General features: G+C 54.8%; 2 protein-coding genes and 1 pseudogene across 2 annotated transcripts in view; 2 read left to right on the top strand and 1 right to left on the bottom strand.

Moving 5' to 3' along the window:
* The first annotated feature begins 3682 nt into the window (after positions 1 to 3682).
* Positions 3683 to 6765, top strand: FAM213B (family with sequence similarity 213, member B). Its single transcript, XM_006885816.1, has 7 exons — positions 3683 to 3745; positions 3936 to 4140; positions 4888 to 4939; positions 5568 to 5631; positions 5741 to 5816; positions 6214 to 6332; positions 6739 to 6765. The coding sequence occupies exons 1-7, from the start codon at positions 3683 to 3685 to the stop codon at positions 6763 to 6765; spliced, it is 606 nt and encodes a 201-aa protein (XP_006885878.1).
* Positions 6766 to 8031: 1266 nt separating this feature from the next.
* Positions 8032 to 16945, bottom strand: part of MMEL1 (membrane metallo-endopeptidase-like 1) — a 48547-nt gene continuing 39633 nt past the window's right edge. The window contains exons 11-23 of the mRNA XM_006885929.1: positions 15955 to 16091; positions 15518 to 15611; positions 13975 to 14103; positions 13313 to 13411; positions 12764 to 12847; positions 12338 to 12441; positions 11657 to 11715; positions 11112 to 11231; positions 9997 to 10130; positions 9634 to 9699; positions 9042 to 9137; positions 8213 to 8289; positions 8032 to 8131 (exon numbers count right to left, since the gene is read on the bottom strand). Of these exons, the coding sequence (XP_006885991.1) occupies positions 8032 to 8131; positions 8213 to 8289; positions 9042 to 9137; positions 9634 to 9699; positions 9997 to 10130; positions 11112 to 11231; positions 11657 to 11715; positions 12338 to 12441; positions 12764 to 12847; positions 13313 to 13411; positions 13975 to 14103; positions 15518 to 15611; positions 15955 to 16091 (1299 nt within the window). The remainder of the gene's footprint in view (positions 8132 to 8212; positions 8290 to 9041; positions 9138 to 9633; positions 9700 to 9996; positions 10131 to 11111; positions 11232 to 11656; positions 11716 to 12337; positions 12442 to 12763; positions 12848 to 13312; positions 13412 to 13974; positions 14104 to 15517; positions 15612 to 15954; positions 16092 to 16945) is intronic.
* Positions 16219 to 16832, top strand: LOC102850556 (annotated as a pseudogene).

Genomic DNA, 16945 nt, shown 5'->3' with positions numbered 1-16945 from the left:
CCCCTCTACTTTCACTTCTCAACCATCCTGGTGAACCCGGCTCCTCCAACCATTCTCATCTAGCCGAATCCTATTCTTTAGTGTTCCTTCTGGGGTTGGCACAGTGACGGCGGGAGTCCCAAGGTCGGAGGGGAACCTGCTCTCCACCAGCAGCCCTGTTTGTAGAGACAAGCACGGCTGTGCTCCCTGAGAAGGGTCCTTTCTGTTTCTTTTCTCTCTGTCTCTCTCACTCCCTGGGCCTGATCTTTCATGTCTCATGAGCAGGCTATTTCCCACTCTACGCTTGTGAGCTCTGAGGGAGGCCCTGGTCTCACTCTACTGACAGCCCAGCATCAGCAGGTCAAGTGGTGGGATGGTGGTTCAGGTGTGGCTCTGGGCCTCTTGGAACCCAGATGAGGTGAGGGCTATCCCTACTGTGTCCCAGGCTCCAAGACCCTGCTCAGTCATTCCAGAGCCTGTTGGAAGGCTGTCTCTTCAAACCTAGAGTGCTCTGTGTGCTTAGGACACTTTGCAGCCCAGTCCTAGGACTTGTTGCTGTCCCTGCTATTCTAGTACCTCATACACTACCACCAAGGCAGCAGGGAAGATGCCTGTGAAAGGGGGGAGATTTCCCTTGAAGGGCCCTGTGGAGAAACAGCAGACAGTTGCCTCAGAGAACATGACTGTGGCCCAGGGCAAGGCTGGGAGTGCCCGGGCCCCCACTGCTTTTTGTCCACATCCCAATGAGCTCCCAACTCTCAGGGATGCTCCTCTGGGTTGGGGGATGGTGCCCTCAGGACTTCAATCCACCACTCCTAGGCCATGCATCCACAGAGGCCATGTCATCCAGTCCCCACTCTGCTCAAGAAGGAACAGAGACCAACAGACTTTATTCAAACCTCTTAGTGCAACTCAGTCAGATTGGGGCCTCTCTTCTTGGCAGGATGAGCCCATCCTCCATCTTGACCCATGCCCCTGCCTCACTCCAGGCCCTCCCTTTTCCCAGAACTTGCTGTCACCTTTATTACCCAGGGCTCTCTCATCACACCTCAGTGGTCAAGCACTCGGCTACTAACCAAAAGATCAGCAGTTCAAACTTACCCCTCAGAAGGAGAAAGATGAGGCAGTCTACTTGCAAAGAGCTCAGCTTTGGGACCTCTGTGAGGAAGTTCTGTCCTATAGAGTCACTGTGTCTCTGAAGCACCTAGATGGTACTAAGTTTATCCCAGGCCCCAGACGTGAACTGTGGTGGCAGCTGAGAAAGAGAGGGAGTGTGTTGTGTCTCTGTGGGCCTGGAGTGCTGGGGAGAGGCCAGCAAGCCTGGTGCAGCAGGACCTTCCACCATCTGCTCAGCTTTGGCACAGCAGGAAGAGGCCCATGGTAGGAATCTCTGGTGGCCTAGTGGGTAAGGAGTTTCCACTTAAAGCTAACTGCACAGTTAAAAAAAAAAATCTGTTACATATTAAGGAACTCTGGTGCCTAATGGCAAGAAGCTGCGCTGCAATCCCAAAGGCACATGGTTTGAGTCCACCAGGTGCTCTGTGAGAAAAAGATGCACAATTTCCTCCCATGGGATTAACTGCCTCTGAAAACCCACCAGAGGGTCAACTATGGGTCAGTTCTGACTCAATGATACAAAGGAGCTCTGGTGGCCTAGGGGCAAGACACTGCAATCCTGAAGGCACGTGGTTCAAGTCCCCCAGCTGCTCTGTGGGAGAAGGATGGGCAAAACCCACCTGAGGGTCAACTATGGTTTCTTCTGACTCTGCAGTACACAACAATATTTTATATTAATTCATGTTATGTCATAGTGCTTATTCCATATGAAACTCTTATTCTTGTTCCCCCCCTCCCCTTTCTTGGATGTACAGAGGCTGCTGATCAGGTTTTTCTGAGTCCAGGGTCCTTTCCTGTCACATGGCTGCTGGCATGGGGTAGGGGTATAAGAGAACTAGACCCTGTGATCCCCAGGCATGACTGCTCAGGGATCCAATGGGGCCAAGCGGCCAACCTTAGGGAGCAGCAGTATTTGTCATCTTCCTTGTTATTATTTTGGGTGAGGAGGGAGGCAGCGCCCTTATAACTTTCTGCAAACCAGGGCAGGTCAGCTCAGGGCACTAGCGCTGGCTGAAGGCTCTTCTCCAGGGTACAGAGTCATCACCACTTTTGGGGGGCTTTGCCTTGAGGTATGTAGCCATCAACTCTTCACCTGTGAGAAACTGGGAGTTTCTTAACTGTGATTTTGCTCCCTCACCCGTAAATTTCTGGGGACACTAGAAGGTATCACGAGGATCCAGTGGAATTAACAACTCATGTTGATAAGGATTACTGTTAGTGCCTTTGGGCCCATTTTACACCCACCCAAATGGGAGTTTAAAGCAACTATCTCACTGGTATAAAATGAACAGATTTGCTTAAAGGCAACATGTGTAAATTGCAAACTGGAAGGAGACCACGAGGGCAAGCTGGGCACTGCTCCTTGTGCCTTTTTTGATAACTGGGACAGCGACCCTGAGCTCACCTCCAACTCCCGCCAGATCCTGAGCCATCAAGCTCCTGTTGCCCGTCTCTTTGAGGCCTCCCGTCCCCGCTCCCTTAGGCTCTCCGTCAGGTCCCTCTTGTAGACCCTATTCAGCTCACCTTCTCAATCTCCAGTGGCGTGTTGTGCTAACTAAAAGAACGAGAAATCTCAGGAGGTTCGAATCTGCTAGCAGTTTTGAAGAAATAATGGGCAGTCTTCAAGATCTGGGCTTTTTTTTGTGCGGTCAATTTAGAACTGAATCTTACAGCCTTTTCATTGCCTTGGAAATCCGATGGAGAGTAGTTGTGAATTAAAATTGCAAAAGCACCATCTTGAGGCAGTTTTGCTAAAATTTCAGCCTCCGCGCAGGCGCACTGAGATTTTAAGGCTCCCGCCGAGCTCCACCTACGGCTGGTGTGACAAGCCCATTGGTTGTGGCATTATGAATATGCAAATAAAGCGAACCCTGCGGCAAACAAAACCCCTAATTTATTCAACCTTCCATTGATTTTCCGAGGCTGTAAATCTTAACGGGGCAGGATGCTCATTTTAGTCCTGCAGAGTCGCTATGGAGACCTGTGGATTATTTGGTTTTCATTAACTACACACTTAATAAAAAACTAGGCATTTTGTGGAGAACCCAAGTGGCGGGGTGGAGCCTGAAACTGGAAAAGCGGCCTGGGGACGGGGCCTGTGTAGTGAGTGGGTGGGGCTGGGTGATGGGGCGTGACCAGTCGTGAAGCTGAGGGCGGGCGGGAGATGGAGGGCGGGGCTGTAGCCAGCGGAGGCGGGGAAAGGGCTCCAGAGGCTGGACCTGAAGCCAGGTGGTCAGGGGCCCAGAAGGGGAATCCAGTTTAGGGAACACGTCATGGGGCGAGCAAAGGGCTGGGTTATCCGAGACAGTGGTAAAGTCTTGGGTAAAGCCTGGGCGTGGACAAAGGCGAGGCGGTGGAGTTGGGGAAGGGGCTGGGTTCGCGCGGGTCCGGGGGCGGAGTGTGCGTTGGTCTGGGCGGGGTCAGATAGCGTGGGGCTGGAGAACCCGGGGCGGAGCTGGGAGACAACCAGAGCCGCCCGCCAAGGGCCCTGCAGGCCCACGGGCAGTCACGGGGCAGGATTTGGAGCGAGGAGTAGAACGTAGTCTGGCGTGATCCAGCAACTGGGCACAGTCAGAAGGCGGTCGCCATGAGCGCGCTGGATCTGGCCCGGGTGGGCGCGTGCGTGTTGAAAAACGCGGTGACCGGAGAGGTGAGCCGAGTAGAGGCTTTGCTCCCCGCCCCACCATCTGGACTGTGGGGTTGACAAGGCTAGAGGGGCTGTCCATCCCGGGGAGGCCCATGAATGCCAGCCTGGGAGGGCCCAGGCGCGCAGAGCGCAGGGTGTGCTAGGTGAAAGATGGTGGCGGGATTGTGCCTGTTTTAACTCGCTGCCGCCCCAGGCCGTGGAGCTGCGGAGCCTATGGCAGGAGCAGGCGTGCGTGGTGGCCGGGCTGCGGCGCTTCGGCTGCATGGTGTGCCGCTGGATTGCCAAGGACCTCAGCAGCCTCAAGGGGCTCCTGGACCAGCATGGCGTGAGGCTGGTGGGCGTGGGCCCCGAGGCCCTGGGCCTGCAGGAGTTCCTGGACGGCGGCTACTTTGCCGGAGGTGAATCCCCTCACTTTATTTACACCTGCCGCCCCTCCCAGCTGCGCTAAGACCCGCCTCTCTTGGAGCTTCTGGACACTGGAGGCAGTTAGCTACTGAGTCTCTCTATCCCTGCAACACTGTCCTGGGGTGGGTTGTTTATGGTTCTGAGATCCTTCCTCAAATGCAAGGCTCTCGATTGCCGCTCTGGCCAGCCTTGCCCCTTCTCAGCCTCAGGAAGAGGTGTCCTTGACCTTCTCATACCTGCATTAACCTCCTCTCACCGCCCCCCCATGTCCCAGCTCTGATTATGGAGGTATACAACACAGGACAAGTAGTCTGTGACTGAGCCCAGAACCAGGACCCAAGTCTTTACCTTAGAGAGCTGGGTCACTTGGAGGCTTCTAACCACCTGGCTACCTCTCGTTGTAGATGAGACCCCATGCCCTGAGTAACCCCAGATGCCCCCCCCACTTTGGGTGGGAGTAGCCAGAATACAAGCCCATCATGGCTGCCCTTGTTTTCCCTTTCCCCCTTCCCCCTTGAAGAGCCCCTTGTCCAGTGTCATGTCAGCATTGGGGTGAATCCTGCTCTTTCCACTTGCCACCTCTGGGTCCCAGCCCCTCCTCTGAGTAGAGGGACCTTTCTCCCCGCTTTGTGGTGGCTCAGGTTGGCAGTGAGGGTGAACAGAGGATAAGTAGAAGAGTCTGGGTGGCAGGTGGGGCAGGACAGGGACTGAGTCCCATGTCTGTGGCCTTAACTTTTCAGAGCTCTACCTGGATGAGAGCAAGCAGTTCTACAAGGAGCTGGGCTTCAGGCGGTGAGTATATACTATGTGTTGTGTACGTGTGTGGAGGTGTAGGGACCTCCCTGGGCTGGTGGTGAAGTCTCATCCCTTTTGTCCACATCCCCCTCTTTGTTGTTCACTCAGAGCTCCCAGTCAACTTGGGTCTGGTGGGACTATCTCTTCTGGCTGGCCATTCTAGAAGCTGAGTTCTCTTATAGGGGATGAGGTATCTTTTTGTAGGTTCTTTCAAGTAAGTTTCTCACCTGGGATGACCAACACCCTCCAACTTCAGGAAGTCTTAGTCTGTGTGTCTGGTCCAGGCCATTCTACCTCTGGGTCTTCAGGGAGGGTGGGAGCCCTGAGACCACGCTGCCTCTTCTGATGAGCACTGGCCACTGAGCCAGACTCTGGGCTACCTAGCCCAAAGTCCAGCTCCCCCATTCTTGCATCCTTTGCTGGCTGGTGCCCTGGACTCATGCAGCCACTCCAGGCTGGATAGGAGGTCATTCTGAGTGCTGGCCTGGTCACGTTTCCCAGGCTCAGGCCTCCAGGAGCCTTTGGAGATGTGGATAAGAGGGCTGGATCTGATGGGGTGGGGTGGTGCTGTGTTGTGCTTAGTCTTCCCCAAATAACATGGCCCAGCAAGCTGTTGTCTTCACAGGTACAACAGTCTGAGCATCCTGCCTGCTGCTCTGGGGAAGCCAGTGCGAGATGTGGCTGCCAAGGTCAGTGACAGCCAGAGTGATGGCCTTGGGGTGACTGGGGTGGTTTTCTCCGTCTTCCACCTTTTCTTCCCATTAAAGGCTGACATGAGCCCTGCACCCTTCTCCTCAGGCCAAGGCTGTCAACATCCAGGGGAACCTTTCTGGGGACCTGCTGCAGAGCGGAGGGCTGCTGGTGGTCAGCAAAGGTGGGTAGGGGATGGCGAAATGCCAGGGCCCAGGACCCAGGTTCTTCAGAGCCACTAGCTCAGCTGGGATGCTCTTGCAGGGCTTGGAGGTCGGACCCTGAACCTCTTTCCACTGGTTTCTCGGTCTTGTCCATGCCCCTTCTCCTGGTGTCGTCTCTGACCTGAGGCCCTACTCAAGTGTTAGCTGATATTGATGGGGCGGTGGCCCGAACAACTCAGGAGACTCAGTGACAGGCTGGGAGTGCTGTGGGGCTGGCCACTGAAGTTGAACTTGGGGCTGAGGTTGGTGCCTGAGGGTCCATCCACAAGCAGGCTGGCCCACCTTCCCTCTTCTCCCCCCACCAAATACCTGGCCAGATGAGACCCTCCAGGCCCCCTGCCTCCCTGCTGCCCTCAGGTGGTGAGAAGGTGCTGCTGCATTTTGCCCAGAAGTCTCCAGGGGACTATGTCCCCCAGGAGGATGTCCTCAGGGCCTTGGGCATCTCTGCACAGGGCTGTGCCAGTGAGCCGCCCAAGGTGAGCTGGATCTTGGGAGTGGGGCGTGGTGTTGGTTGGTAACCTCCCTTCTGAGTCTGTCCCCTGTGGGTGGGATCATATAGGCCAGGTACTAGGCTGGGGCTTTGAAGGCTTTCTTTTGGGGCTTTCTCTTGCTCTGGGCTCTCAGCAGCTCAGGTATAGATATTGCCACTGTTACAGCACAGTGTCCTGTGGAGGGAGAGCTGGTGAGGGGGGGATGTGGTGGGGACAGAATGGACAGACATAGAGGCCCTTCTCTAATGGGTGGTGGGCTGCAGAGAGAAGCCTGTTTTCTTTAGTGGGGAGTCCTGAGGTGTGTCTGAGATGGCCCCACTGGGTGGACGGAATCAGCTGCTCTTTCCCCCTGGAACGTGGTTGACCTGATGGGCCTCTGCTGTCCCCACAGTGCAATGAAGACGTGTGTGGGAGGTGAAGGCGCTGGGCTTTAACGACCTGGGAATGCTGGGAGCTGGATGTGAAGGATTGTTCTGGAATCACTGAGCTAGTCGGAACGCTGAATCTCACCAGGCCCATGAGCACTGAGGGATATTAAAGCTGTGATCTCTGTCCAGAATCCTTCTTCAGTGGCTCTGAGTCTTGTGCCCCTGTTTCTTTCCCGTCTCCTACTTTCTCAGCTTCTGCCCCCCACCCAGTGATTTCCTCTGGGTCTGCTTCGGCCATCACAGGTCTTGACGTGCCACCTCCCTGCTGTGGACGTTGCTGTCCTTGAGAGGAATGTGTGCCTCCATTGTCTGGTGACCTGAGGCCTTTGGCATGTGGCGTCCATGGGGATTGTGATTTTACTGCCCTGTCATGACCGCGTGATGTTTGGGGAGGATGGTGGGGTCAGGCTTGTCTAATGAGGAGGGGCTGGAGTCAGGAGACTCCCTTGAGAGCCAACCACATCCAGCCTTGAGGGGTCAGTGTTCGTGTTCCTGTCTTGTGAGACTCCCTTGGGGCCAGTGTGCCTGGTTGTTGTTGTGTTTTTTTTTTAAAGAATTGGTTTTGACTCAATCTCTTGGGCTCAGTGGACAATCAGGGACTTTAGTGAAAGCGCTGGCCAGCAGAAGAATCTATTCTTGCCCCTAAGTCTGGCTGCGTGGCCCATGGCATGGGTATATCTGTTCACTGCTGTGTCCCCAGGATAACAGTGATGGGGACACTATCTGAGCCCCGGCCAGAGCCCCTTCCTTCCCAGTGGGCGCACTTTGTTCTGTCCATGTCCTGCAGTGGACAATGGTTGAGCCACCAGAAATGCCAGAATCGGGAGAAGTGGTCTAATGTTGGCAGGCACCTCCATCCTGGGACAACCAGCCGGAGAAGAGGGTTCCCCAGCCCGTCCTAGAAAAATGGGGCAAGCTTGTTTCTCTGAAAGCATTTACTCAGTTCACATCTGAAGCTCCGGAAACGATGCGCTTTGGCGAGCAGGTGGTGGAGATTCGCTGTCGGCACTGAGCGGCATGGCCCGTGGTGAGCGCAGGGTGGAGGGGGCCAGCAGGGCACCGGACGCTGGGCTCTGCGTACCAGGCCGGTAGGTGTCAGGGCAACGCTGTGCTCGGGCCATGTGCAGGCCATGCACAGAGGGTCGGCTGCCCGGCCGGGCGCTCGGGTCCGGGCTGGGTCCTTGCTGGCTCGCATCTCCTCGAGGGACCTCCTGGCGGCAGGTGGGCATGGGCCGTGCACAGAGGCTCGGACTTAGCTACCAGATGCGACATTGCTCCTTCGGGTGCATTGGAGTGCCCTCCGCACAGCTGAATGCCTCCGCGAAGGCGCCCAGGTTCTGCAGTGAGCCCAGCACCCTGACGGGGGACAGAAGGCCTGAGACGGGCACCAGAGTAAGGGGAAACGGGGTGGATGTGGGGCTGGCCCTGGGTGCTTACCTGTACTTCAGGGGACTGTGGACATCTGTCTTGATGGACTGGATGGCAAATTCAGGTCGGTAGGACCCACACCACACCTGTGGACACACCGGGGGCGTAGCTGTGGTGAGAAAGGTGTGGCTAGCGAGAGGAAGGGGCAGTTGTTGGGGGTGTCAGGGGAATGGCAGGAGAAGTTTCTAGTTGGGGAAAAGTACTGAATATCCCCCCAGGGACTGCCAAAATGAACAAATACATATGTCTTAGAGAAAGTACAACCAGAATGCTCCTTGGAGGCAAAGATGATGGAACCTCCTCTTACATACTTTAGGCAGGTTGCTAGAAGACCTTGGACAGGGGCGTAATGCTCAGAAAGATGGAGGGTCAGCACAGGAGAGGAAGACCCTCAGTGAGAGGGACTGACACCGTGACTGCAGCAATGGGCTCCAGTGTGTCAGAGATGAGGACACAGGCTAGGACAGAGTTCAGGCCTGTTGTTCACCAGGTTCTTGTCGGTTGCACTCAACAACACTTAACAACAACAACAACTAGGCACGAGTGAATCTGCCTGACTGGGCTAGGAAGAGGAGAGGGGAATGGCGGGTTTCTCTCACCTCCACATCTCCCTGACTCCTCCTCAGGTCTGCAAGCGTAACCACTTCACTCCAGAAAGCATCCTAGGCCTGGCCCTGCCCTGCCCAACTCCCCAGAGCACCCAGTGCCACGTCCCTGTCCCCACAGTAGGCAGCCCCAAAGCCGTGGGCACGAAATAGTTGCCAGCCAGCCTGGGGAGGGGGGTGCTGGTGGTGAGATGAAGCACCTTCCAGGACTGGAGGCCAGGTGGGGCACCTACCTGGGCATAGTTGATAAAGAAAAGCTGTGTGTGGGTCATTTCCAAGCCTGGCAGCTGAAAATCTTTACCGCCGTCCATCAGCCACTTCAGGTAAGCCTGTGGGCATCAGGTGGGCACTGGGCATGGCTCTGAGAGGGCTGGGCCTGCCTTGCTTCCCAGACAGACTTACACTCCGCCCTCCTACTGCCCTCTCAAATGGATCCTGCTTCTGCTGCTTAATTCTCATCTAGGACCTGGAGGCCTGATGCTCACATCCTCAAAGCTTTGGGACTGTTAAGAGAGCTCTGTGTACTGCTTGGAGCCATATGGGCCGTCACCAGGCAGCCCACCGTGATAGCCCCTAGACTGAGCTCCTGGGATCCAGGGGTAGCCTGTCACTGAGGCTTGGGTGCATGGGTAAAATTCCAGTGGAGATGCCCTTGTCCTGCCCATCCACCACCTGGGACACTTCCTCGGGGCTTAGATGGGAGATGTTCCCGGAATACACTCTGGCTTGGCTGGGGCCAGGTCCTAACAAGTTAATGGCTTCTCGTCCTGGTTGAGCCTGGCTGCTCCCTTCCACTCTCCCTGAGGGAACACCTGTCTCACCCACCTTATATGCCTGCCGTACCCCTCCATTGTCAGCAATGTTTTCCCCAAGCGTGCTGAACCCATTCACCTATATACACAGGAGGAAGGTGAAGGCACAAATCTGGGGTCCTCTGCACAAATCTGGGGTCCTCTGCCCTATTTCCCATGCAACCAGGACTAGGATGTGACCCCCGCCCCCCCCTCCCCCCTCGCCCAGGGGTGACCAAAGCTGGAGATGTGAATCCTGAGGCAGGCAAGGCTGAGATGTAAACTCCTAGGGTGGCCAGGGCTGGGGATGGGCTAGGGTGATCAAAGGTAGGGTGTGGACCTCAGGGTGGCCAGGGTTGGGGATCAGACCCCTGGGCTGTGCCAGCAGCATGCTTACGTTCTGATTATCTGCGAGGTTCCAGCTGTAGTTGTTGTATTGGTAGATCATGCATTCTGACTGTTTTCTGAAGTGCTGAGCCGAGAAGTTGCTCCACCAATCCAGCATGTTGCCATCTTTGTCAAAATTCCGGCCTAGCAGGTCAGAGGTAGTTCCCTTGAGCTCAGTGTTTAAACTATGCCCAGCCCACTCCAGCAGGCAAGGGTAGAAGCTGGCCCTCTCCAGGTACCCTCCTTCCTGCCAACCCTGGCATCTAGAGCTTGTGTTTCAGAGACTCCCTAAAGGGGAATACTGTTTGTCCTGGAGCTGTTTGCTTAGTCCCCAGAGATGGAAGGCTGCTGTCACCACCCATGCCATCCCCTGAGAATGAGACCGAGGGCCCCAAGTCCTAGGGTCCTGGAGGCAGTGTGCACCCTTCCTGTGATGTCCAAAGTCTCAAAGCCCAAGGCAGGGGAGCGTGTGGCTCTTGGGAACAAAAGCTGGTCAGGCCAGAAGCCCCCCTGCAGAGCCGCATGGGGAAGCCAGCGTCCCTGAGAGGCAGCTGGGCCCATGGGTGAGCGCGGCCACTAGAGCCTGGTGGGCGTGCTTGGTTCAATACGTGCCTCGACTGGAGGGTGCTGTTTGGGAAATGACATCAAGCCATGAGGGCCGCACGCATAGCGGCCCGTGTCACTGTTCCCTGTGTCACAGGCTACAGCTGACCCTCCAGTGGGTTTTCAAAGGCTGTAAGTCACCCAGGTGCAGATTGTCCATCTTCTGCCTGAAAAGCTCTTGGCAGATTTGAACTACCGGAGGGGCTCTACTTTGAGTTAGCAGCGTGACTCCCTGTAAACGACACCAGGAGAGCTCCAGAGTGGGGCAGAATCATTTAATAGGATGAAGTCTGGTTACATGTGTATCTCTTCCTCCCACTGCTGGGACAGGGCCAGGCCTGGCATCTGAATTGTTCTGCCACACTGGCCCTGAACACCTGGCAATTTCCTCTCATGCCCTGAGCCTCCGTATCCGCTTCTTGACCACCTACGGCTGGCTGGCTGATCCCCCAAGGTGCCTCTTGGTGTATGCATAAGACTCAAGGGTGCAGCTCTGTCCCTGACTCCCCGAAGCCCCCTCACCATTGTCGTCAAAGCCGTGGGTGATTTCGTGCCCAATCACCATGCCGATGCCCCCGAAGTTCAAGGCCTGTGGCTGCTCCTTGCTGAAGAAGGGGGGCTGGAGGATCCCGGCGGGGAACACTGTCCCAAAAGGGACAAAGAATCGTTGTGAGTGGGTATCCAGTGTGCCAGGCCAAGGATCTGGCACTTTGGGGATCCTTGATTTAATCTGTCGATGTTGAGAGCTAGAGATGATGACCCCCCCACCCCTGCTCCTGACTTTAAAGTTGGGGAAACTGAGGCTCAGGGGCCAAGGGGTTGGATCCAGGACCCTTCTGCCCACTTGGTGATGCCCTCAAGGGGAAGGATTCTGTTGTTTTTTCTCTCTAACCTCTCCCACTTGTTCCTTGGAGAGGGAGCCAGCCCTCCTGGGGGGTGGGGAGAGAGGGGCGGAAGTGACCTCAAGGAAGTGATGGGCTCTTGCTTTCTGTCTCTTATAGGCTGAGAGGGGCTGGGGGTCGGGGGATAAGATGAGGGAATAATGGGGACAGAGCAGGGGGACATACCAATCTGGTTTCGGTTTGGGGAGTAGAATGCATTGACCACTGCTGCCCCGATGATCCAGCTGCATTGAATAAGCACATCCCTTGAGTTCAATCTCCAGGGACCCTCCCTGCTACGAGCTGGCTGAAGGCCACCTGAGGCGCCCAAGTCCCAGCACTTGTGCAGGGTCTTCAGGGTCTTCAGCCATCACCGTGATCTCCAAGGTGACTCATGGGACCCCAGCACACCTTCCTCATGCTCTAGGCTGACCTTGCCCCCACTTGCCAGTACACCACCCCCATGCTCAAGGTTGGCCTGGGCCCCACTTGCCAGTATACCACCCCCATGCTCCAGGCTGACTTTGTCCCCACTTGTCTATACATCACCCTCATGCTCCAGGCTGATCTGGCCCCCACTTGTCTGTTCATCACCCTCATGCTCCAGGCTGACCTGGCCGCCACTAGCCAGCACACTACCCCCACGCTCCAGGCTGACGTGGCCCCCACTTGCCAGTATACCACCCCCATGCTCCCAGCTGATCTGGACCCCATTTGTTTGGTCAGAGAACCCTCCCTCAGTGTGGCCTGGCTTCTGTGGCCCTGGTATCCCCATACTGGCACCCCTGCCCACAGTCACTCCTATACCCCACAGGCTGGCCTGACCCCCTACTTCGTTGTGTCTGTGACTTCAGGCCCTCCACTCACAGATTTGGGTCCACCTTCTCCCGAAGCTTCTTGATGCTCCTCTGGGCACTGGCCTTGAGGTTCTGCAAGGTGTTCTCAAAGTACAGATCCTCAGAGAAGTCCAGCTGTGGGAGAGAGGCTGTCACTCCTGGAGGTCAGTGTGGGGGTAAGCGTGGGACACGGGTGGGTGGGGAGGGGCTGCAGGGCCTCTGGCTCTCAGTGACTCTCAGCTTTGGGTGATAGACCAGCTCTCCAGTGTTTCTAGGTCTCTGCCTCCTCATCCAAGGCTGGACTGTAACTATGGAGCACCCAAGGCTTGGTGACCTGGGTTGTATCAGTGGCTGGGAAGCAAGGTGGATGCCTGGCATTGGCAAGTACCATCTCTATCCCCCCATATCTGAGAGCCCCGTGGTGGAGGTCAGGCTGTGTGGGCGGCCAGGGGCGCACATTGGAGTACTCCATGTCCAGCTGCTGGTTCGACTCCTCCAGGATGTAGTCGGGATAACCAATCTGCTCTCGCATGTTCATGGCCTGGGTGGGGAGAGACTGTCAGTACCCACGAGCAGGAGCATGGGGTCTGCCTGACTGTGGCTGAGCTGGGTGTCCCAGCACTGTCCTTTGCCATGCTGCTTTAGGAAAGGGGCCTGGCTTGTCCTTGAAGGACATACAAAAGTTGACCCAGACACAGCATGAGAAGGTCCAACTTGGCTCTGACTCTTAGAATGCTCCTGCTAGTCAAGAGACTAAGAAGGGGACAAGGAGATGGGAGGTCGCATGAGGCTGCCAGTTGTCACACTGGCCAGAAGTGGTCCTGAGGGACCCGGGTTCCCAAGAACGAGGCTACATCACCCATTGTTATGCACTGGCAAGGCTCTGTTTCTGTTCTGCTTCTGCCCTACCCCAATCTCAGTTTTCTCATCTCAAAAGTGGGTGAGTATGAGGAAATCTGCTCTGCACCTCAGGAGGAGGGGTGCCAGGACTCTGGTCTGTCCTTACCTTCTCCTGGGCTTTGTTCTTGGACTCACTGTCCATCCAGCTCAGCTCATCCAGATTGTCCACAAACACTGCCTGCAGCTTTTCAATGAGATTTCTCACCTAGGGGGACAAGTGGCATTGTGCTCTGGACATGCTGGGGAGATAATGACCAGCACTTGGGGCTCTTGGCAGGGGTGTATCTGGGCTCTGACTGATGGGGCAGCCTGGCCTGGACAGCAATGGGCCGCTGCGCATGGGTGATGTGTGTGCGTGTGTGTGTGTGTGTGTGTGTGTGTGTGTGTGTGTGTGTGTGTGTCTGGGTGGTGGTGAGGCCAGTGGCTCCTTGGTGCTCTGCCCCAGCTGTTCGTACCCTAATACGCTGCTTAATGGACCAGAAGGCCCAGCCCTGGGGGTTCATGACGTCAGTAGAGGTCATGAAAGGTCTCTAGTTTCTCTCCTTCTGTTGACCCTGTTTCAGGGGACCACTAAGACCACATAACCTTGCTGTCCCAAAGCCTACAGGGTCCCCGCATTAGGAACAGGGAGACAGGCTATAGGAGGAGTTATGCTGTCTATACCCATCTCTCCTAGGGCAGCACTGTGGGGAACTGTACCAGCATGAGAGACTTTGGGAAGGCTGTGGGTAGGGGCTTAGGACCACGCTAGATGGCAGGACCACCCACCATCTCCTTGCTGTCTTTGGGGAAGGCATTCCTGACATAGAGAGAGCCTACGGCATTCTCCATGTTGCTGTTGACGTAACTGACGCACTCCCGCCAACGTGTCTCCTCAACCGTCGTGCCGTACAGCGTCTGGATGGGGCGAGACAGTGCACATGATCCTTTTGTTTGTTCATCCATTGATTCTCCCATATTTGCTGACATCTACTATCTCCACAGGTGTCGAGAAGGGCCCTGAGGTTATGAGGTGAGAAGACACATCTGGACCTCAGCCTTTGGGTGCTCAGGGCCAAAGGGGAACACAGATGACCTTAAAGATCCATGGGAGTCAGGCCAGAGTTGGGGATTTATCCTGGGGCTGTTGGGGGCCTGCCTCAGCCCTGAGCACCCCTCATCCTGTAACTGCACCACTGTTTGGCTGTCTGATGTGGACTCAACCTCATCCCCAAAGCACAGAGCCAAGTCCCAAGGCCACATTTAGCTTGGTTACAAGCTGCCAACATTCTGAGTCTCACTGTCTCTACCTCTGAGACGGACATGGGTAGACCAGCTGTGCTGGCCATACGGCTCAGGGTGGAAATGAGGGTTATGTTTGAGCCTGGGCCCCATATCTCAAGTGAGTCCTGAGAACCCTGTCCAATGTCTTCCTTACTTCCTTGCCCTGTGGGGATGATTGACACCAGGACGCGAGCCTGTCCCCTATCTCTTCTCAGAGCTCCTGACTCAATACCTACTAGCCTATTCAATCCAAGCGCCCAAAGTGGGGTTCCTGAATCACCCATCCCAGAAGAGAACCTTAGAGTCCTTCCCGATCCTCCTTTTCCCTGTCTTCCACATGTAATCTATTCGTTTCCTGTCTCCAACTTGTCTCCAAAATCCATCTACTGGCAACACCCTCACCCAAGCCCCCAGCACGAAGATGTCCTCGTTGATCTCCAGCAGGTCTTCCTGCTCTTTTCCTTCTGACCCTCCCAGCAAACTCACTCTCTCTTAATCAGTTACAGTGACCCCTAAGCCGGCGATGACATGGTATGCTCCTGATTCTCACCCTCCCAGTGACTTTGGCTCTTTGGAACTCTATTTCCTGGGCCTAGCCTCACATTACTAGCCTCTGCTTTCTTCTCTAACTTCACCCCTACCTTTCCCATCATTCTGGGCTGATTCACTAAGGTGGGTCATCCAGCCTCCTGGACTCCTCCTGATCCTGCAACAGGGCTGTTTTTTATTTCCTGGAACTCTACCCCAGATCTCTCCATGTCCTTTCTGCCTTCAGGGCCTCCAGAGTCCCTGCTGCAAAGGGCTCCTCTCTGCTCTCACCTCTTCCCTCACATTTTTTTTTTAAGGTTGTGATAGACTAAAGCAGTAGTTTGGTGATTGTTCACTGTCTGTGCCCAAAAGGATGGATGTGCTTTTGCTCATGGTTTTATCCCCATGTCAACCTCAGTGTGTGGGCTACAGCAGATGCTCCGTATCACAAATGAAATGCGTGAATGATGGGCCAGGCTCCGGGACAGGGCTGCTCGTCTCTTCTGTGGGTCTGGCTTACCCTGCGGTAGTCCATCCGAGTGTCCTTGAATCGCTGACTCAGGCTGCTGATGCGGTCTTGCACCAGCCGCCACATCAAGTAGTTCTGGATGGTCCTGGGGACAGAAGGCAGAGGGCAAGGGAGAGAAGAGGGAAGGAGCATTTGCCTAGGCCAGTAATAAGACTTCGGGGCTTTTGGCGAGCAGAATACTCCAAAGAAGGATGTTTAGGGAGCTGGAGATCTCAGAGACAACCCTCCGTAGACCATCTTCTGCATCTTGTTTGAGAGAACTCAGGGAATGGTCTTGTATCTAACGAAAGTTCCATGTAAACGTCAAACCCCTTGTGGTGCGCCTGTCTCAGGGTGAATGCCTCAAGGGGCCTTCAGGAGATATTGGAGGGCAGGGGAGAGCCAGAAGCAAGGATGCTGAGGCTTCCTGGGTCTTCTCTAGGTCTTACCTGGCTGGGTAGGCGTCTATGATGGCCTCGAGATTCTTGAGGTAGGGGATTCCATAAACCACTATTTCCTCTTGTGGCAGCAGCCGGATTGTGACAGAGGCTAGCACAGTTTGTATGAATAAAATCCAGTTAAACCCCTAGTGAGAAAAGAGGAGCAATAGAGAAGTAGTCATAATAGCTGGATGTTCAAGAAACTCATTTCCAAGCCAGAACTGCTTCGGAAATCAGAGAGAATAAGATAATAAAAAATTAGAGTGCAGGTGCATGGCATTACTACAGGCCATAGAGACAACAGATAATATGATCAGAGGAACTTGCTGGGAACTTAAGTGTAATGGAAAATTTTCTAGAAAAACACAACTTAGAGAAGCTACTGTGTGTGTGTGTGTGTGTGTATGTGTGTGTGTGTGTAGGCCTCTGACATACCATCAAGATTAAGGACAATCCAGAAATTTAGGGATCATGTGAGCCATGGCCACGGCCGCATTGGGAAGCACCAGAAGTACCCTGGAGGTGGAGGTAATGTTGGTGGCTTGCATCACCACAGGATCGAGTTTGACAAATGTCATCCAGGCTATTTTGGAAAAGTTGGTATGAGACATTACCACTTGAAGAGGAATCAAAGCTTCTGCTCAATGTCTGTCAACCTATAGAAATCATGGTCCTTGGTCAGTGAGCAGGCGAGGGTCAAAGCTGCCAAAAACAAGACTGGAGCTGCTTCCATCATTGATGTGGTTCGAATGGACTGCTATGAAGTTTTAGGGAAGGGAAAACTCCCAAAGTAACCTGTCATTGTGAAGGCCAAATTCTTCCCCACAAAACCTGAAGAGAAAATTTTGGGGGTGGGGGTGGGAGGAGCTTGGGTCTTGGTGACTTGAAGCTATGTTAAGTATGTGGAGGTTGGTTAATTGTTAAATATTTTCCTCTAAAACACACACACACACACACACACACACACACACACACACACACACACACACCCCTTGGGAAA

This window comes from Elephantulus edwardii, unplaced genomic scaffold, assembly GCF_000299155.1.
Source record: "Elephantulus edwardii isolate Elephantulus edwardi_28Jun2011 unplaced genomic scaffold, EleEdw1.0 scaffold00045, whole genome shotgun sequence".
Classification (NCBI taxonomy): domain Eukaryota; kingdom Metazoa; phylum Chordata; class Mammalia; order Macroscelidea; family Macroscelididae; genus Elephantulus; species Elephantulus edwardii.
This window is presented reverse-complemented; position numbering and strand designations above follow the sequence as displayed.